This window comes from Megascapheus bottae, chromosome 3 (assembly GCF_031878675.1).
Source record: "Megascapheus bottae isolate mThoBot1 chromosome 3, mThoBot2.hap1, whole genome shotgun sequence".
Taxonomy (NCBI): Eukaryota; Metazoa; Chordata; class Mammalia; order Rodentia; family Geomyidae; genus Megascapheus; species Megascapheus bottae.
In genome coordinates this window covers 30,006,809-30,028,977 of record NC_143511.1, presented here as the reverse complement: position 1 = coordinate 30,028,977, position 22,169 = coordinate 30,006,809, and the positions used below count along the sequence as shown (strand labels likewise).

General features: G+C 38.1%; 1 protein-coding gene across 1 annotated transcript in view; it reads right to left on the bottom strand.

The window, feature by feature from the left end:
- LOC150065154 (contactin-associated protein-like 3) overlaps positions 1 to 22,169 on the bottom strand; it is a gene marked incomplete at its 3' end in the record, with an annotated part of 52,996 nt that overhangs the window by 13,861 nt on the left and 16,966 nt on the right. The window contains 8 exon segments of the mRNA XM_090329315.1: positions 613 to 740; positions 6,921 to 7,062; positions 9,817 to 9,939; positions 12,495 to 12,601; positions 15,076 to 15,247; positions 17,861 to 18,007; positions 18,915 to 19,176; positions 21,499 to 21,642. Of these exon segments, the coding sequence (XP_090185441.1) occupies positions 613 to 740; positions 6,921 to 7,062; positions 9,817 to 9,939; positions 12,495 to 12,601; positions 15,076 to 15,247; positions 17,861 to 18,007; positions 18,915 to 19,176; positions 21,499 to 21,642 (1,225 nt within the window).

Below are 22,169 nucleotides of genomic sequence, written 5' to 3'. Positions count from 1 at the left end.
CCTGGCCTCATGTGGAAGGTTGTCGTCAAAATGTGGACACACTAAAACCACTGTATAAAAGTACCTTCAGGCCACATGTATACGGAATATATAAACAATAGATGAATACATAAGATTCGTAATACATATAAGCTCTTTTATACTCTGTGTAAATTTATATAAATCTATAGGAATATAAATGTTATTTATATAGACATATAAACTATATTTTATGTAAATAAACTTAAAGTTTACACTTGATTCCCATCTGTATGAGTTTTCATAATGAATATACAAATATTCTAGGGTCTGAAAACTATCTGAAGTTCAAAATACTTCTGATCCAATCATTAAGGATAAGGGTTATCTATGCAAACCAAGTGCTATTTCAGATCAAGCCACTGGTTTGATAAATTGGTATAGTTAACAACTACAGAAATGAGCCTTAACTCAGAGATAATCTGAATTCTCTCACCTTTTTTCTCAGTTGTAATTAAATATATTTCTTTTTTTCTATGTTAACATACTCCCAATTAAATGTGATGGTGATTTTATGAACGTGTAAAATTAAACTTCTCATGAAACACTGACATACATTCATGGGAATCAAGGGACCTCTTTTGCCATACTTACTGTCCCCTTGGCAGTGCAGAGGCCCCACGGAGTAAGCTGCTTCATAGTGTGGTCTGTCTGTGTCAGTCATCACAACCTGAGTGACCGGTAGGTACTGCTTACGGGAGAGGACTACTGTGGCACGGGTCCTAAGAAACAAATACAACCACCTTAACATTATTCTGAATAGAACCCAGATGAAGAGCCTTTTATCAATACTCAAGAAGAGATCACTAAACCTACAAATGACACACCTAGGCATGGGCTCTATGAGCTCATCTGAGGGCCCAAGGCTGCTGCTGGTGTACCTGACCATGAAAAACGGAGCAGGCCCCAGAATGTGCTGGAAGCGCAGGTGTGAGATTACATTTTCAATGCATTTAAGTAGTTCACTAGCTGTAATTCTCATGAAACACTGACACATTCAAGTCTTATTTGCATATATGCAAGCCTTTATGCTTTGCACATACCAGAACAATTCACCTTCAAAACAAAATTCAACACAAAACAAAAAGAAACACATGACTAACAATATTTAGGATTTTCAATTCTCAAATTTTTATCACAGTCATCCCTTATCATTGTTTTTACTTCCTGCATTTTGGTGCCCCTGGGTAATATTTGTCTAAATATAATATTAGTACTAATATAATATTAATATTGGTATTATTTGCTGAAAGTCTTAAAATTGATCTCCAGGAGCTATGACGGACAGAAAGGATTCTATATTAAAGTTTTAAGAATTTCTATTATAGTTATTATGATATTCATTTATACATTGAGATCATATACTTTAAAACCACAAAGCACTAATTCAAACATGACGCGAAGATATGGTATAATGAACTTAAAATTAACAAGTGGGCAGTGCATTGGGCTTATTTTTCAATGATTGTCAGCACCCATATTTTCTATTTGCCACTGTGTGTTGAAATGTGAAAATTAAAACACCACCACTAGGAGATGTTGTAAATAATAATAGTGGTGGCAATAATATCAGTATAAGTAACTATACCAAAAATATTAATATTTGTTTATAATGTAGTCAAAAAACATCCATATGATATCAATTCTTATAAAAGATTTTTGAGTTTTGCTTTATAAAACAGTGGGTAACAAGCTTACAAAAGTGTGTTTATAAGGAAAGTATGTACACCACCTTTCTGTGTCTCCACAAACCAGGAATAAACATGAAGGTATGTCTCTACAAAAGAAATACAGGGGGCCAGGAGTTTGGCCTAGTGGTTAAAGTGCTTGCCTAGCATGCACGAAGAACCGGGTTCGATTCCTTGGTACCACATATAGGAAAAAGCCGGAAGTGGTGCTGAGGCTCAAGTGGTAGAGCTCTAGCCTTGAGAAAGTCCAAGGACAGTGCTCAGGCCCTGAGCTCAAGCCCAGGACTGGCAAAAAAAAGAAAAAAGAAAAAAGAAATACAGGCACCGGGGGACAGTGGCTCATGCCTGTAATCCTAGCTATGCAGGTGTCGGGGTTTTTAGCACTCTTTGCCTCCTGACCAGCAGGAAGGGCAAAGAGAACACGCCCCGACTAAGACAAGACCGAGAAAGGATAGGGCTGGCTGGCTGCCGCCTTCACCCAGCCCTCCCTTCTCCAGAGGGAAGACACAGATGCGCCAGGGAGAATGTCACAGCAGACTCCTTTAATGGGAAGATACCAGGGGCTAAAGTAAGAAGCAGGAATCTATTAACATAAAAGTAGGCAGGACAGGGGGAGGTAGGTGAGGTCAGAGAGGGCTGCGGGCCAATCCATGGGTTCGAGGTAGCCTTATTTTACATCACAAACCATAGCCAAACCTCCCAACCAGGACACAGGCAGGTTGGATCTCCAAAACCAGGAAGTGAGCACTGGGCCATGAGGTAGGCCTTTTACCCTTGATGTGACGTGCCCCACATGCAGGAAGCTGAGATCTAAGAATCATGGTTCAAAGCCAGCGCGAGCACAAAAATCTGTGATTTGAAGCTGTGCTGTGGCTCAAGTAGTAGAGTGCTAATGCTGAGCTGAAAAGCCCAGGGACAGTGCCCAGGCCTAGGCCCAGAGTTCAAGTCCCATGGCTGACCAAAAGAAAAAAAAAAACTACAGGCAAGTTAGTATACCAGCTGAGGCTATCACCCAGGGGATACTATTATTTCATTACTTCCAGTCAGCACAATTTACTTCTCTTTCCTCATCTTCTTTCTTCCATATGTATTCATCTTCATATTCTATTCTATTCTATTTATTTATTTATTTATTGCCAGTCTTGAGGCTTGAACTCAGAGCCTGGGCACTGTCCTTGAGTGCCCCACTTCCCTTTATTTTTTTTCTACACAATTTTAACTCAACTAAAAAGAAATATTATGTTTTACTTTTATTAACTTTTTCTTGCCTCTAAAATTTTCCATTTGTTTATTTTTTACAAATTTTTAGACTGATTGCTTATTTTACCGTTTTATTAATAGTATTTCTTGTATACTACTGATCCCCAAATATAGTATCCTTTCTCCACAATAATTGAACTATATCCCCTGCAAACTATTAAGAAAACTATGCTGTACTATACTCAAAAATATCATATAAGAATGTTAATCTTTTTAAAAATCATAACTGATAGGTATAAACAATATTGTCAATTTTTCTCTATACAAATACCTATTTTGGTTAGCTGTTATGTGGGCATTAGATCTAAACAATGCAAGAGTGATGACTGAATATTCAGGTATTTCTGATCATTGACATGAATTTGGACATAGAAATATTTCCATATAGACATATAGGTTTATGATAGGATATATATTCTACAGACATATACTGATATATTATATAGATCAATATGTATCTATGACATGCAAAGATTCAGCTTAACTGTAATTATGCTCTTAAATTTATGTGTCAATGATTGCATATAGAGATTTTTCTTGAATACTTGACTATAAAACATGACATTTGAAATATAATGTTTAAACTCAGTTTTAATAAAAAAAAGTTTTATTAAAAATATATTCACAAATGATTATATACAAATAAACAGAAAAAGGAAATGAAGTCAATGTAAGACATGAAAAGGGAATTCAATGATTATATTAAAATACCACAAAGAATTTCTGGGAACTGAAGCCCTAGGGATAAAAAGTTCTACAAGTGAAATAAAATATACAATTGAGTCAAGTGCTGTTGGCTCACTTCTATAATCTTGGATGCTCAAGGTGCTGATATCTGAGGAGTGAAGTTCAAGGCTAGCCTGAACAGGAAAGTCTGTAAGACTCTTATCTCCAATAAACTCTCCCCAAAATAAACTGGAAGTGAAGCTGTAGCTCAAATGGTATAGAGGAAAAAAAGCTCAGGGACAGCACCCAGGCCCTGAATTCAAACAGTAATAACAACAAAATACAGTTGAAAACCTCTTAACTGGAGTAATCAAACAAAAGGCAAGATATCAGGCTTGAAGATATAGTAGTCAAATCAAAAGAAGATAAAAATAAAGAAAAAAGCATAAAAATATAAAAGGAATGTGCAGAAATCCTAGACTTCTATGAAAAGGCCAAATCTATGGGCTTGGACATAGAAGAGGAGAGGTCAATTCATAGAAAGGAAACATATTCATTAAAGTAACAGCAGAAAACTTACCAGATCTTGAGAAAGAGAAGCTCAGCAAGGTACAGGAGTCTTTGAGATTACCAGCCAGAATAGAACCAACCTATCCACAAACATTGTAATGCACTAAACAGGGAACAAGGAAAGAATCCTGAAAACTTTTAGAGACACATCCCAAATCACTAGCAATGAACAATTCATCAGAATAACAGCAGATCCTCAAAAGAAACCTTAAAGAAAGGAAGGACTTAGAATAATATATTTCAAACCTTAAAAGTTAACCATGGGCAAGTTAAATGCTGGGCACAGTGGCTCACGCCTGTAATCCTACCTACTCGGGAGACTGAGATCTAAGCCAGTCTGGGCATTAAAAAGTCCCTGAAACTCTTATCTCCAATTAATCACCAGAAAACAGGAAGTGGTGCTGTGGCTCAAGGGGTAGGACAAGTAGCCTTGAGATGAAGAGCTCAGGGACAATGCCCAGTCCCAGAGTTAAGTCCCACAACCAACAAAAAGAAAAAGAAAAGAAGTTAACCACAAAAAAAGTTAACCACATTCAATTGAGACTAATTCTATCATTCATATCTGAAGCAAGTAAAAGCCTTCCATAATAAATATAAAGGTATTTATGACCACTAAATCCACATTGCAGAAGATACTCAAAGGAATCTTATACATAAATTAGGGAGGAAACATGAAATTTTTCATGTAAATCTAAAAATAGGGGAGAAAAATTTCACCATGTAAGTCTATAATCATATAGAGTAGCAAAGAATCTTACACAAAAACAGAAAAGCAGAAATTACTACCTACCTTTCAATATTATATTCAATGGTAATGATTTCAACTCCTTAATAAAAAAAGACATAAAATGGCAAATTGACAATAAAAAGCAAGACCTAGGCCAGGAGTTTGGCCTAGTGGTAGAGTGCTTGCCTAGCATGCACAAAGACCTGGGTTCAATTCCTCAGGACCACATACATAGAAAAAAAGCTGGAAGTAGTGCTATGGCTCTAATGGTAGGACACTAGCCTTGAGAAAGCCCAAGGATAATGTTCAGGCCCTGAGTTCCTGAGTTCAAGACCCAGGACTGGCAAAAAAAAAAAGATTTGACCATTTCTTGTCTACAATAATTGCATCTTACTGAGAAATCTCATGCAATATTTTAGGGAAGAAGGGTAGACAAGTAACTGGACCACAAAAGCAAGTAGCTATATTCATGTCTAGAAACACAGACTTCAAACCATTATTACTCAGAAGAGACCAATACGGTAATTTCGTATTACCAAATCCTAAATGTGTTATTAGTAATCAAAAGAAAATAATCATTGCTAACATATGTGTCAAATGTTGGTGTGCCCAATTATGTTAAACTAACACTACTGGACTTGAAAACCTCAGATAGAAGTGCCTAGACCCAGAGTCCAAGCCCCATGGCCAACAAAAAACAACAACAACGAAAATCTCAGACAGACTCCAACACAAGGATAGTAGGAGTAGTTGATACATGACTCTCACTAATAGATAGGCCACCTAGCCCTCACTGACAAAAATCACAAAGAAACTTCAGAATTAAATGGCAGGCCATACCAAGACATGTGAAAGGGTATCAATGTATGTGAATTAATGCACCTTCTATCTGGCAAATATCATGTAACCCTTTTATTAATTACAATAAAAAAATAAATGACAGGCCAAACTTAACAGACATGTGCAGAGTATTTTACCAGGAGCTATACAATACACACTTTTCTAACGGTCCATGGAATTTTCTCCACATTAGATAATCTTTCATGACACAAAACAAGTTTTACAAAATATAAGAATACTGAAATAATTCTGTATTTTTATCAAAACACAATGAAATAAAACTGGAACTTAACAACAACCAAAAGCACAGAATATATTCAAACACATGGAGTCTGAACAACACTTTGTTGACTTATGAGTTGAAGAAAAGAGGTGAAATCCAGAAGTTCTAGTATCTAATGAAAATGAGAACAAAACCTACTAGAATCACTGAAGCACAGCAAAGGCAAAGCTAAGAGGAAAATTTCGAGCTATAAGAGCCTACCTAAAGATTTAAATATACAAAAGCAGTATCTCAAATAAATACCCTAGTGATACACCTCAAACTCCTAGAAAAAATATGAACTAGCAAAATCCAAAACCAGCTGACAGAAAAGGAATAGTAAAGATTAGGGCAAAAAGAGAAAAACATAAAAGGGATTCACACAGGGAATGAATAAGTCAAATTGGCCTTATTTGCAAATGACACAACTCTATACTTACGAGACATTAAAGAATCCACCAAAAAAATGTCTTAGATCTGCTAAATCTCTATGACAATGTAGCAGGATATAAAAATCAACATTCAAAAATCAGTATTTTTAATACACTAACAGACTAAGAAAATAAAAACCTAAGTATAAACTTCCAAAGGAAGTAAAGGACTTCTATGACAAAAGCTATTAAAGCTTGAAGATACTGCAAGAAAGAAAGCCCTCCCATGCTCAGACTGCAGAATTAATATAACAAAAATGGCTAAATCTGCTGATTAAGCAATGTAGAGATCCAATGCAGTTCCATAATTCTTCACAGAAACAGAAAAATCAATTTTGAAATTCAATGGAAGCATGAAAGATCATAATGGAAAAAGGTAATGCTGAGGCCATCACAATACCTAACTGCAAAGTGGTAAGAAAATTACAGTTTACATAGCGAAATCCCATAGAACTCACCATTCATTCCAGTCATCATCACAGGTGCATTGACATCCGATATTAATGTGGTTGCCCTCAGATCCACAAATACATTTTTGAGCATCAGGCAGAGAACCTGTCTCACTGGTACTTCCAACCTGCCAGGTCACTGGGGTTCCGCCTGAAAGACAAGAGTGAGGAATGTGAAATTAGTAACATCCAAAACTCTCCTAGCAGAGGATTACAATAGCTCAAACCCTAGATACATAAGGCCATAGAGGATGAGGCCAAATGAATGGACCTCTAGGACATGGAAACAAGAGCTTAATTATAAGTGACTGCTACTCTTTATGTGTCATGTTTTTCTCCCTTCTCTTGTGTTACCTTTGGTTAATCTCATATTGTTATTGTATCTACTTTGTTACCTGGTATATTATATAGACGTTTACGTGTTTATTTGAAATAGGAGGGGAAAAATGAGGGGAGGGAGTGGGGGAAGGGAAATGGGGACAAAAACATAAGAAGGGATATCAATGTGTGAGAAGTAATGCACCCTCTATCTGGCAAATAGACCCCCTATATACACTGAAATAAAAAAAAAAGAAGAAAAAAAAGGAAAAAAAGAGTGAGGAATGTGACACCTATAATATATATACAGTATAGATCTTAAACAGCATATACATATCTAATATATACTATATATGGTACATGTATATTGTATATATATGTGTATATACACTATATATACATATATAGTGCAAGTATATACCATATATTATATATAGATGCATATTATAAATACACTACATTATTGTTATTGTAAAGGTGATATACAGTTCGATAATGCCATCCCTTCCCTCACTCCCAGTTTTTCCTCCTACCCCCCTCCATAAGTTGTATAGTTCATTTTCAACCTAGTGTCTAGTGAGTATCACTGCTGTATTTATTCCAAGGGCCTAATAAGGAGGCCATTATTGCTTAGGTGAGATTGAGAACAGACTTCAGATCACTCACAGCTTTGAACAAAAAATAGCACCTACTGGCCTTGCTCTTCACCCTATGAGAAAATATCTATCTATCTTTCAGTTATGCCTACTGCAAATTCTACAGAGTACAAATGGTAGAGTCTACAAAGGCTCATTGCTTACCATGGTGCTCTGAGAACCTGGGCTTCTTGCAGGGGAAAGTCAGTTCCTGCTCTCAGTGGTCTGCATGGTTGACTATGGCCTGCAGCTGGTCCATGCTGGCCCTATAGTTAAAATGCACTAGCTGTAGGCTATCTCCCTGTGAGCCTTTGGCTCTGACTAAGTGGGATTCATTATGCTGTACTGAGGTCCACACAGTATCTGGTGGGCAGAAATTGGGTTGGAACAAAGAAAGGATATCAAAACTAGGTTGAAATGGTTAAGAGAAACATCTCTCATTTGAATTGGTTAAAAAACATAGAAATAGATCTGAGCCTATTGTTCCCTGCTATAATCCTAGCTATTCAGAAGGCTGAGTCCTACATAATTATGAAAAATTATATATTATATATAATTGTATTGATGTAATAGATAATTATAGTTTACCATATATTTATCTATATATGCATAGTATAGTTATACATTTATATTTATATAAATATATGTGTATATAGAAATATAAAGTATATATTTCTATAATACATAATCATATATACTGTTATTTATTTATTGTATATTACATGTAATATAAATATATTTATTGCATTAATATATTGGTTGTATTATATTAATTATATAATTTTATGTATATATATAAATATACGTATATATTATGCATTTGTGGTAGAAGGGACTCAAATTCAAACCAAGGCTTCATGCATGCTAATTAAGCATTTCACTAATGAGTAACATATCCAGCCCTTTTGAAGGGAGCCCAAATGATGGCCTGAACTTGGGGCGTGGGCACAGTCCCTTAGCTTTTTTGCTCAAGAATGGTGCTCTATTATGGTGCCACAGCTCCACTTCTGGTTTTCTGCTGGTTAACTGGAGATAAAACTCTCAAAAACTTTCCTGCCCTGGCTGGCTTTGAATCTTGATCCTCAGATGTAGCCTCCTGATTCACTAGGAATACATTTGTGAAGCACTGGTACCAGTGCTAAAATATTGAGTAGTGGGGTGACAGCCACTCATTTATAGTTAAGATAGTGAAACAATGTGGACATTTGTGCATCTAATTAAGTATTTCTGGCAATAACCACTACTACTGAATCTTTGGAAGTTCTGCTGACAGATTTCGACATACTTCTGTTAAATCGATTGGCTGTGGGGAGGCCTTTAGGAAAGAAATGGTGTTAATTAAAACATATTTCACAATGTTTATAAGTGAAGAAAACCATACTGCCTTTTGTGATTCCTCCACCCGAACTGGTATATTTTGCCTGACTCTTCTTCTATACCATGTGTGCATCAAGGGTCACATCTAACAGCTCCCCTGCACACAGAGTCTTAATGTACCCCATCCAAACACAGATCCAGGGACAAGAACTTCAAGAGGTGGTGGAAGAATACTGATTGAAACTCTATGAAGGGCACTATCACAAAACTCAGGAAAACTAGCAAGAATAGGGCAAACTGAGTGATGAGGATTGGTGCCCATTTTTTTATTCAGGATACCAGAAAACAGATCCTGAGGGAGGCTGTTGGAATTTCTATAGAAGCTTAAGTGTATAGGTTATTTTTTTAATGACATTTTCCCTGTAATTGTATTACAGGGGAAATGTAACTGCATTACAACGATTTCACAGAACAACAAATAAACAAATAAGCTTGGCGTTAGTGTTTATAATTATTTATTCTGTGCACCCTTTGCATTTCTTCTATCAAATAGAACCAAGATAACCATCATTTTGCTGCTGCACACAGCACGCCTTACAGGAATTTAACTATTGTAGCATAGCTTATTAGCTAACCTGTCATGTTGCAGTACACCAGAGCTGGTCCCAGGGGGCCACTTCCATCTGAGTCAATGTAGTAGAGTCCTGAAGAGTCTTCTTCTCGGTATTTATGGGCTTCACAAGACTGCTCATATAGAGCTGCAGAGAACACCATTGGTCATATAGAAGCCATCATGGGATGGATGGCTCCACTGTTAACTACCCAATATCCCATCTCCCCACCACATGATGCCATGCTGCACTGTTCTGCCTGAGTCTCAGCTTCCCCACATCACATCAGGTAGCTGAAGTTCTAAGCACAGTTAGATATTAAGAGGCATCTGCATGAAAACCATAAATTGGGATAATATATAGCCCTGCTGCTTAGACTTTGGCCAAATCTTTACCCTAAGGTTTCTGTGAAGTCCAGTCTCTTCCAAAAAAAAGATTTACATGGTAAATTCTGACTGGGGATGGCGGAAAGCTGCTCCTGATGTGTTTAGTGGATAAGCTGCTCCCTCTAGTCTGCCGAGGGTTTCTCATGGAACCCACATCACTGGAGACTCTGGGATGTCTTCCCAAAACCCATACTAGCTGTCCTGGGATTCTGTGCCAAAAAAAAAAGTGGCTATGACTTTTTCTGACTATGACTTATGACTATCCATGCTCTTCTTTGACTTCAGTTTATGTGGACTAAAATTAACTCACATTCTTGAAGATGCAATATATTTCCCTAGGAGAAGAAACTAAAGAAAGCTGACACATAAAGTTCTTCCTCTAAAGATGCAGGGAGAGAAGAGGTGCTGGTCCTTACAAGAGCAGGACTTCGGTGTCACATTGCTCATACTTGCTAGTGACTAGTTGTGAATAAAGTCTTGTTAGTTTGAACATTGACCAGTAGCCTGGTCCCTGACAGCCCTGGCTCTGGTTTTGTGATCAAGCTGCAATACCCAGAGCAGCTGCTTCAGCTTCCTCCTCCCTCAAGCACAGTGTAGGTAGTAACTCTTCTCTCTTTTGAGTTTTAAGGATTTATGAAGCTAAAACATGCCAAGAACTAGAATCCTGCAGACATACTGAAACTTCTCAGCATATGTTAATTCTTATCATCACTACCAGCACCTAGGTTAAACAAGACCTGAAACTTTACCTGGTTTCTTGCTATCTAGAACTGCTACTAGGATAGTACCTAGCTGCTCACACATCATTTTACTTTGGAAGACAAAAATTCAGAGCTTTTTTTTTTTTTTGCTATAGCTCATTTTCCCTTTACCTGTTCTTTTTCTTTGGTGTTCTATATTTTGTATTATATATTATTGCAACCTGCTTTCACATTATTTGAAAATAAAATTAGTTTAAAAACATGCCAGACATTTACCCAACCATCCAGAAACAAGGACATACTAAACCCACTAGCACAACAATGTTCATTGCAGCACTATTCACCATAGCAAAGATATGGAACCAACCTAGATGTCCCTCAGTTGATGAGTGGATCAACAAGTTGTGGTATTTGTACACAATGGAATTCTATGCTGCTGTCAAAAAGAATGACATCGCCCCATTTGTTAGGAAATGGAAAGACTTAGAAAAAATCATATTAAGTGAAGTAAGCCAGACTCAAAGGAACTTAGGCTCAATGGTTTCCCTCATTCATCATAATCAGTAGAAACCTTGGGCTCTACTAGCAGAGATCTGCAATAGAGCAAAATCTTGATACATAAGGACATATAATGTGAAGCTAATTGAAAGGACCTCCAGGATATTGAAACAAAAGCCATATAATGAATGATTGTTGTCCTTAATGTACTATGTTGTCTCTCATCTCCTTTGCTGTCCCTTGGTTATCTCATATTGGTATAGTATCTCACTTTGTTATCTGATATATTGAATTTATTTGTATTTGGATATTTGAAATTTGATAGGGAAGGGGGGAAAACCAAGATGGGTGGGGGGTATGGGGGGGAAGGGAAATGGGTACCAAGACATGTGAAAGGGTATCAATGTATGTGAATTAATGCACCTTCTATCTGACAAATATCATGTAACCATTTTACTAATTACAATAAAAAATATGGAAAGGAAAAAAAACATGCCAGACATTGGGGCCAGGAGTTTGGCCTAGTGCTAGAATGCTTGCCTAGTATGCACGAAGACCCAGGTTTGAATCCTTGGTATCTTATATAGAAAAAGCTAGAAGTGGTACTGTGGCTCAAGTGGTAGAGCTCTAGCCTTGAGAAAGCCCAAGGTAGTGCTCAGGCCATGAGTTCAAGCCCCAGGACTACTCCCCCAAAAAAAACCATGCCAGACAAAGATGAATCTTTAGCTGGGCACTGGTGGCTCATGCCCATAATTCTAGCTACTCAAGAGGCTGAGATATGAGGATCATACTTCAAAGCCAGCTCTGGTAGACAAATCCTCAAGACTCTCATTTCAAGTTAACCAGAGAAAAGCCAGAAGTATAAGTGTGACTCAAATGGTAGAATGCTAACGGACTTAGTAAGAAATAGGAGGCGCAAAACACAATCTCTAGTACCAGTACAAAAATAGATAATGAAGGGAAGGGAGGGAGAGAGGGAAAGGGAAGAAACATTGATTTCTAAAATACCATATTTTCTTGTTTTTTATGTCATTTAGTTAAAAACACAGACATATGTACTACAGAATGACAGGCAATAGGAAAGAGAACAGTAACCAAAGTGCCATGTGCATCTTACAGGAATGGCAGGTGGCTCCTGTGTAGCCAGTATGGGTGCAGTCACAGGAGAAGGTAGCCCACGACTGGGAACATTTACCCCCATGTTCACAATAGCTGGGCAAACACCTAAAGGAAGACAGATAAACACTGCTGTCTTTCAAATGCAGTCACAATAAAATGTGCTTGTCATGCTGGTTTGTTACAAGAAAGATGAAGGACAACAGTAAATAGAAATAACCCAACAGGACAGAGGCAGTTGGGTCTGCCCTTTGGTCTGTGAATATAACACATAACCAAGGTTAGAAAGCTTGGTTAAATGCAACATTTGTGATAGGTATATTTTCAATACTTCTCCTTGTATTAGTTCTGTTCATTTTTCACCAAAAAGCCTACAGCTTTGTTGCATATATATGAAGGGTAATAGTAGCTTTCAATGACCTCAGATAGACACAGAGTTACGTTTCCCTCCTGCCTAGGGCCCTCGTCATGTGATACGGCAGAACTCCTCTCTCTCAGGTCCAGCACCAGCATCATCACAAAAACAGACGATGTGACCAGCTTTGACCAAGAGGGCCTTGCAACAACAACATCCACAACCACAACACAATGTTTAGTAATCAGACACAAGAAGGACAACATTCTTTTGTAAAAAGCTCAAATATGTTTTTGGCACATATGTTCCAGGAAATAACTTAGCTTAAAAACACATCAGTCTGCTATATATGTTATTTTCTAATTCCCTAGTACTTCCCAGGCTACTGGTTTTCATTCTTATCATGTCTATCAGGATTTTCAGTTCACACAAATTCACTCAGGTAAATGCAGCCTTATAAAGGATTTGGATTGATCCTTATTCCTTTGTGCTCCAATTCATCATTCAAATGGCTTTCATAACAACTGTTAGGAAAAAAAACCCTAAAACTCATCACATTATATATAATTAAGCACTGAACAACCAAATTTAGAATAATATAGAACAAAAAGGCTGCTCTCTTGCTCACTAACACAAAGGTATGAATGCCCATACCAAGCCATCTATAAGCAAGCCCAAAGTGAATGGGAAATTTATGTAATTCTAAAATTTTATTCAAAATGAGAGATTCCCAGGAGCAAAATGAGTGACAGAGGAGAATGACCACCACGGGGCAAAGCTATCCAGGGAGCACCTGTTCTCTTCTGTCCTGCTGCCTGGAGACTAATCAGTGAGTCATCGGTACATAGAAATAAAACAAAGCAAAAAATATCAAGGGAAGGCAGGTAAAGTTGGGGAAAGGACCACCAGGCCTGTTTTAACATCTTCCCTCTAATACTGTACAGATTATACTCCTATTGAAATTGTTGGAGCCTTTAGCTTTGCTCTTTGAAAGCTATATGTGTGTGTATGTATTATGCATATGTGTATACAGATATGTGTATATCTATCTACACCTGTATTATGTGTATACATGCAAATGTAATTACATATGCATATACATATATACATATAGAAAAGTGGAAAATGTCAGCTACCGATAATAACTAAAAATGAGTAAACATGATTTTACCTTTTAAGAAAAGAAATATATATTCGATTTTAAATTTCTTACTGATTCTAGAAGACTGTCAGTTTTAAAATAGCCAATGTTGAAAGGATATTAAAAAATCTTCCTAGTAGGCTTAGCTTGGTCATAAGGTTCATATTAGTCATGTCCAACTTAACTACAGAGCAGACACTAAACACACAGTTCTCATGCCTCCTCGGTCATTCTACTACCATAGCTGTGAAAGGAACAGAAAAAAACATAAAACACAACAAAATAGCACAGAGAACTCTAGAAAGCCATTTAGTGCCAGTCATTTCATCCCTGTTTAGGTCTAGCCTAGCTTAGTTGTTTTCTATCATTTCTCTATCCCTATTCCATTGAGGACACAGTGGACATCCATTTTCCTAACCTGTGGAATACAACTGTTAGAAACACGATTTGCATCAGTAAGTACACAGGATGGCTGGTATTTTACAAAAACTAGGTTGCTTAAAGGCATAGAAATGGAAAATTCATGACTTTGTCTTCCAAGAAAATATTATAATTTGCAAGGCACAATATTAACATAAAATCAAAACAGTACATTAGTTTTCCATGATCAATGTTTAGATCTTAAAGTACTCCACTGCCCAATGCTTCAAAGACCTGAGCCTGATGACTGCAGAAGGAGGTGAGGAAAGTTTGAAGGCCTGGGCCTAGTCAGGGATTTTCAGGGAATGTGTCCTGCAGAGTGGGGTGGGATCCAGTCTCTTGCTGTTCATGATTCTAAGGATGAGATACTCAAGGCATGCTGTTTTGCTGTTTCACCAAAGACCTCAGAGCAACTGTACCAAGAGACTCCAGATTGAAGTCTCCAAAATAAATCTTTTGTCTTTATAAATGGATTAGCTCAGGAATAGTATCTCATTACAGTAATGGAGAACTAACAGTGTGAATGTACTTCCTTATTTGGCATAGCAGAAACAGAGGAAAGAAGGGATACACTTATCCAGCTGTTCATGTGCTTATGAACTAACTAAATAGATTAAAAATTGAATTCAGACATGGCAGCATTCTGAACCTGAATGGCTTACTTACCTGTCTATAATGCCACAGGAATCTATCTGAAGATCACTGAAACTCCCTACTGCTCCCTGCTGTATAGAGATAGGATCGACCACTTTGTCACCAATAGAGATGAGTCTCAGACAGCCCTGGAACCCGCCCAGGGAGCTCCGGCATCCAGAGCCAGAGGCGTTTTCTGGACAGCCTAAATATTAAGACACAGGCAGAGGACAATCAACAAGCATGACCAGAACAAAAGCCCACACTATAAGGGAAGTGTCAGTGAAACTGCTCCTAGAACAACTCCTAAAATTAATTTAAAATAAAATAGATAATAGAACAGGCCCAAATTGCACAAAAGACACCTAACTAACAGAGTTCATAAATTTCTATTTTGACCCATAAAACATTGTAAATGTACCAGTGGACCTCTCTCACAAGAAGAAAGCCACACTCTGGGACTGCTGGGCTAAAATACTGAAGATATCATATAGGTAGATCCTGTGGCCAGATAGTGCTGATTTATGTCTGCTGCCCTGTCATTATTACTGGTTATCATCTCTCTGTCTCAAAAATGTTGTGATTTGGCCTAAGTTTATAGTCACACTAACTGTAATAATAAGAAATACACATTTTGCCTTTATGGTGAAGTTGCATATTAAAACTGGTTTTAACTACACATACCTTTCTCATCCATGCCTCCAATTTTCTCTATTAGCCACCATGTAATCTCCTTTCTCTGCCCTTCCCCATGTCTTTTTATTCAGCATATGGGGATAGAAGGTGGAAGACCTAATCTGGGACTCCTTAAAGTCTGGACCTGGGAACTGTAACCCAATCATCAAGATAACACAAACAGCACATAATATTTGTATCATTAAACAGCAAAGAAAGAATTTCTTTCTTCTTCTTTTACCTTTTGGGGGGCAAGGAGCATGGCCTAGTGGTAGAGTGCTTGCCTAGCATGCACGAAGCCCTGAGTTCGAGTCCTTGGTGTCACATACAAAGAAAAAACCAGAAGTGGTGCTGTGGCTCAAGTGGTAGAGCACTAGCTTTGAGGAAGCCCAAGGACAGTGCCCAGACCCTGAGTTCAAATGCCAGGACTGGCAAAAAAAAACAAAAACAAAAACAGGTAACATGAGCCAGGAGTTTGGCCTAGTGGTAGAGTGCTTGCCTAGCATGCATGAAGATCCGGGTTTGATTCCTCGGTACCACATACATAGAAAAAAGCCGGAAGTGGTGTTAAGGCTCAAGTGGTAGAGCTCTAGCCTTGAGAAAGTCCAAGGACAGTGCTCAGGCCCTGAGCTCAAGCCAAGGACTGGCAAAAACAAAAAAGGTAACACTCTTGGTGCTTCAATATCTTTTATATTTTCAGCTACTACTCTTGGAAAAATTCTCTATTTTTCATCAGAAAAATAAAAATCTATGATAAGTAGCAAAGATTAAAAATCTCTGGAGAGTCAGGTATGCACCATGTTCAACAAACAACTAGAGCAAGCAATACAATCTCTGAAATGAGTTGGCCACTCCAGGGACTTAAGAAATTAACAATCTGATTCATGATTTATGTACTTGTTGCCAATTCATAGTGAGTGCTTGTATTTTCTAGTTGGGTTATAAATCTATCTCTGCCAAGATTTTAGAGAGAAACAAAAAGGAAGTACAAAACAAGAATAATATCAGAAGGGCTTAGTCAAGATCAAGCATGTCTTATTATTCACAGGCCTATATTTCTACTTGACTGCCCCAAAGACAGAGAAATTCATGATCCTTAGAGGCTCCTACTCCTTGGCTGAACTAAAACCAAAGATCCACTGAGCAAGCAAAGCTTCATTTACTAGATACCAGAGGAGATGGTCAATTGTCATAGTAAAATGCATTGCTTAGTAGAAGTAGAGCAGAAAAAAATGTATTAATAGACAATCAAATCTTCTTCCTCCCCTGTATATATAATGCTTTTATGTGTAGACAATGGGAGTAGAATGATTCTTTCCTTTCCAACACTACAAATACTGAAGTCTTGGTTCTGTGAAGATGATGAGGGGTTAGAGGCAGCATCTCTAACCAGCTCCCAGGTGCAGCTAAACCTACTGGCTGGAAGTTATGTTTTGAGTAGCTGAACTCAAAGTAGAGTTGCTGCCAACATCCAGAATAAAACAACATCCATATTCAGCAAAAACATCAGTAATTAAGATGGTAAGGGTTATTTAGTATCAGGGTGGGCTGGGAGGTTGGCCTAGTGGTAGTAGAGTACTTGCCTAGCTTGCACAAGACCCAGGTTCGAGTCCTTGGTACCACATACAAGGAAAAAAAGCCAGAAATGGTGCTGTGGCTCAAGTGGTAGAGCTCTAGCCTTGATAAAGCCCAAGGACAGTGCGCAGGCCCTGAGTTCAAGGCCCAGGACTGGAAAAAAAAGTATCAGGGAAGTTCTCTGTAACAGCATCATAAAAATTAGAAATGGAAAACTGGCCTTCAGTAATGCCTGCACATGGCAATAATCTGGACCAGTTACATATGAATCCCTGAAGGTGGAGTTCAGGCATCAGTATTTCTTCAGGAGGTCAACGTGAAGCTGTAGAATTGAGGATAAGTGCTATGGAGGAGGTTCAAAACCATTTCATTAGTAAGCCCGAACATACAGACTGTCATTTTAGGTAACGATTGCTGTGCCCACTCGCCACTGCCAAGTGATTATCAATGAAGAGAAAAGTAATTCTTTAACATCAGTTTTAATTTCATTTAAAAATACCAGTTGCTATAAAATATAGGATCTGAAAAGATAAAGTTGATTCGAATATTTCCCGTGCCTTTCACTTACCTCCAAAATAGTAGGAATCACTGGGGCCCATCCATCCACGCAGGGCATGAAGGGCAGGGGCTGCATCGCCGTCCAGCTTCATGCTCAGCTGACTCCCATTAGCAGATAAGGACACTGAGTGCCACTGACCATCATTCAATCCACCCCCTGCTGATAACCAAAACCAATGACTCAGAATTCCGCTGACCTACACATGTCCCCCAAGAGGTGGGGGGGTGCAGATAAGTGGCAAACAGTGACAGCAGGTACGTGGCAAGCCTGTCTGCAAAGCCCACACAATACACTTAAAGTCCCTTGGGTCAACTGGGTAAGGATATCATCTGAGGACACACAGAGACTTGTAGAATGTTTTTCCCTGGTGTTGTGTGCTCTAAGAAGGCAAAAAAGTAAGTATCCTTGTTTGTGTACTACTAATTTTTATCTAAGAAGTTGTTTTTCATGTGAGTCAGGACAGGGGATAGATGTGTGGAATCCCTGACTTTCATCCACGGCTCTGGACTGGCCTGTGTGGTTCTTATAAATGTTCAAATAAAAATGTTAAGCCAGATGTTGGTGTGGCTGTAATCCTAGCTAATCTGGAGGCTGAGATCTGAGGATCATGGTTCAAAGCCAGCCAGGGAAGGAAAGTAAGTCTGAAGGCCTGTGAGGCTCTTATCTCCAATTAGCCACCAAAAGCTAGAAGAGGAACTATGTACCAAAGTGTTAAGAGTACTAGCCTTGAGTCCTATGTCCCATACTGTCCGTAGTATGAACACTAGTGAGGATATAAAGAGATGATGTTCAAGAGTCCCTACAGTCAGGCCTGCATCTTCAGGTGTTTCACATTTATCAAACAAGAGCCTACACAAATTAAGAGTCTCATTTTGAACTCTAACAATTATGTTTACATGTAACTAAGCTTCTGCACTCATATATGAGTCACATAGAATTACCCATTTAGAAGGAAAAAGGAATATGAGTACCATATTTAGTGTTTCGTCTATTGTAACAGTTACAAATCTTAGGACAGAAGATGAGAATGATATGACTATGCAGAGTTCATGTGGTATCTCACCTGCGATGATGGTTTTCACTGGATGTCCACGTGGGGAGACATTCAGCTTGAGTTTCCCATCACTGAGAACGAGAACAAGATCTCCTGACCTGTGAGCTAACTGACTTGTCAGCAACATCCCTGCGCTGTTCCATGTCCGGAACTGGAAAGCTATGGCCACCATGTCCTCTCCAATGGTGTGGGGCAGAGCCAGGTAACTTCTGGAGCTCAGAAAAGTCACAGGGACAGTTTGAGGTTGTGAACAGGAGAATGACACATTTCCCTAACAACACAGTGAAAGAGGACTTTAGGAAGAGCACAACTGACATCTCATTGTGATAACTGTTCTCCAAGGCTGAAAGCTTCTGATCACTTTCTAGCACAAGACTATTTGAAAAGGGGAACTTGAATCCAAGGCATCTCTCCTTCAAACCTGTTTCTGAATCTTAGATGTTTCCATCTCCTTTGTTTCTTGGTCCCTTTCACAGACCCAGTGCTGGTTTGGAGATGATAGATCCACAGAGCTCTTTTCTTGAGGTTCTAGCTCTCCTTAGGCACAGGAAACAAACCAGGATCACCTACTTCAGGAACTGCTCCTTACCTGCACTATATCATGACTTCATCATTCAAACAAGAGGTACATCTTCTCGGGTAGGAAGTGAAATATCTCAAGAAAAAGCTGATGGCATGGCAGAAGGTCCAGAGTCTCCCTACCCTACCACTCAGGCAGCCCCTCCCGGGCAACCCTCATTACCCAGGAGGTCATGCAGCCTGGGGTCTTATCTTCAGCTTCACCAGAAGCTTTTATTTTCATATTATTGTGGCTTGGACTGTCTTGTTCTAGAAGCAAATTTCTTTTTATTCATAGTATTTCCAAAGGAAAAAGATGAATGAATTTCCAATAAAGTCCTCTAAAAGAACATTTCCCAGAATTGGGTAGATTTTTAATTTTTCAGATGAAAGAGGACATGCCTCAGAATTACCAACCTGCTCTAAAATATGACCAGAAAACCCCAAGAACTTAAAAGATTGCAAAGTTATCATAATCACATCATATCTGACATCTGTATATACAAAAATCATAAAGCAGAATATAAAAATTGATCTGTATCATATGTAATATAAAGCATAAAGCGTAAAGAAATTAAATCAGCAAAATCAACTTGTTTTACAGTAAAATACTTAAGGCCACATGAACCTTAGGGTTTCACAATCTTTCTGAGAGAAGATGGAAAACTCCAGAATTATAAAACGTATACAGCCTTATTAGCTATATACAAATAAGAACAGTTATACCCCAATATATCCTAAAATACTTCTCATACAATTGACAAATCCAGAATATTTGGACCATAAATGACAAATCATTATCTAATATAAAGTTTCCTCATAAATTGACAAGAAAATTGTCAAAAATAGGAAAATGCAGTAGTACTGTAAAAATCATTTTCAATTCTGGTATAAGAAATAACTTTTTAAAAACTATGCAAAATATAATCATGGATCCACTGTATAAAACATTACAAACTATGACATTCATGATCTAAAGGGCACAGGGAAGAGTGATAGAGTAATTCCATACATGATGGATACAATGATTCATACAATCCCTCTCCCTATGTTAATTGTAGGAATCTGGTGCACGCACACAATGAAACTGGATTCCGCTTTGAAGAAGAAGAGAATCCCATGTGAGGCTCAACCGGAAGGAAAGGAGTTATTCACAGAACAAATAAGGCAGAATTCCACATATGTGAGATGCAATCAAATTCACCACAGCTGAGAGAAAAATTCTAACTATCAGAAGTTGGAAGAAGTGGAAATGGAATCAGTGTAAAACTAACTGAATGTCCCAGTTACGAAGATTAAGTTCCAGAGACCGCTCAACAGTCTCGAGTTCATGGCAATGTATTATTGCACATATAATAATTTGCTGAGAAAGTGGAATGACTAGAAGACTTTGGTTAGATGTCTGGGTGTGGAAGCACATATCTGTACTCTTAGCTATTCAGGATATATACTTTAAGAGTATCGTGTTTGAAGACTACCCTGGGCAAAACCTTAGTAAGAACATCATTTAACAAACAAGCTGAGTGTGGGTTCACATCTGTAATCCCAGGTGTATAGGAGAGTAAGCAGGAGGATTGTGGACCATGACTGGCTGTCCCATGCAAAAATAAGAAACTATATTCAAAAAAGTAACTAAGGGACTGGGAGTCTGGCCTAGTGGTAGAGTGCTTACCTAGCATGCATGAAGACCTGGGTGCAATTCCTCAGTACCAAATACATAGACAAATCTGAAAATAGTGCTGTGGCTCAAGTGGTAGAGCTCTAGCCTTCAGAAAACCCAAGGACAACACTCAGGCTCTGAGTTCAAGCCCTGGGACTGGCAAAAAAAATGAGGAGGCATGATTCAAGTGTGAGAGCATCTGCCTAGCAAGTATGCGACCCTGAATTCAAGCCCAGCACTACATATACAAAAAACAAAAATAAAGCATAAATGTAAACTATACATGATTTGTACCTTTAGGAAAAACATGTAAAAAACTAAATTAATGAATCCAATTGCAGGTTTTCTATTAATCTCATATTTAGGCCTGCTTACCATGAAGAGAATCCGTGAACTGTGTTTCTTGGACAGATGAGTGATATCCACTCCATTATAGAAGAGATTTTCAAAACATCCATCAAAATTCTTGTGTGGAAATGTCGATGAATTCCCATGCTCAGGAATCCCTCCAAAGCTGATCTTAGAAAGAAAAACAATGGCATTAAATAATATTGTTTAATTATTTTCTGATTATCAAGCTAACATGTTTCTGTTTACAAGTGTAGTGATAATTGGCCTCAATTTTTGTTTTGCATTGTTTTACACTGCTATGTTCATTGCAAATCAAGTTTTAAGATGCAACTTGTTACTGTCTTCACTATATGTACAATAGGGTTTCTTACTACAATTTGTCAGTCATGTGACTTATTTGTGGATGGTGTTTCATCTTTACTTCATATTTATGTTATCTTGATCAACATAAGAACATATCCTACTCCAATTACCTTTGGTTTCACAAACTTTCTAGCAACCAGGTTACAGGATATTGGCTTCTACCATAACATTATTAGGTCAGAGTAATTAAGCCACTGATGCGATGCTGTTATTCAAGAGCAAGCTCTGCCATTGGTCTCCTGTACTGTTGCCAGTGAACACTGAATGAAGCTCCCTGGTTTGCTTGATATGCCTGGTGCAATGCTAAGCAGGGGCATCAGAACAAGTCCTCC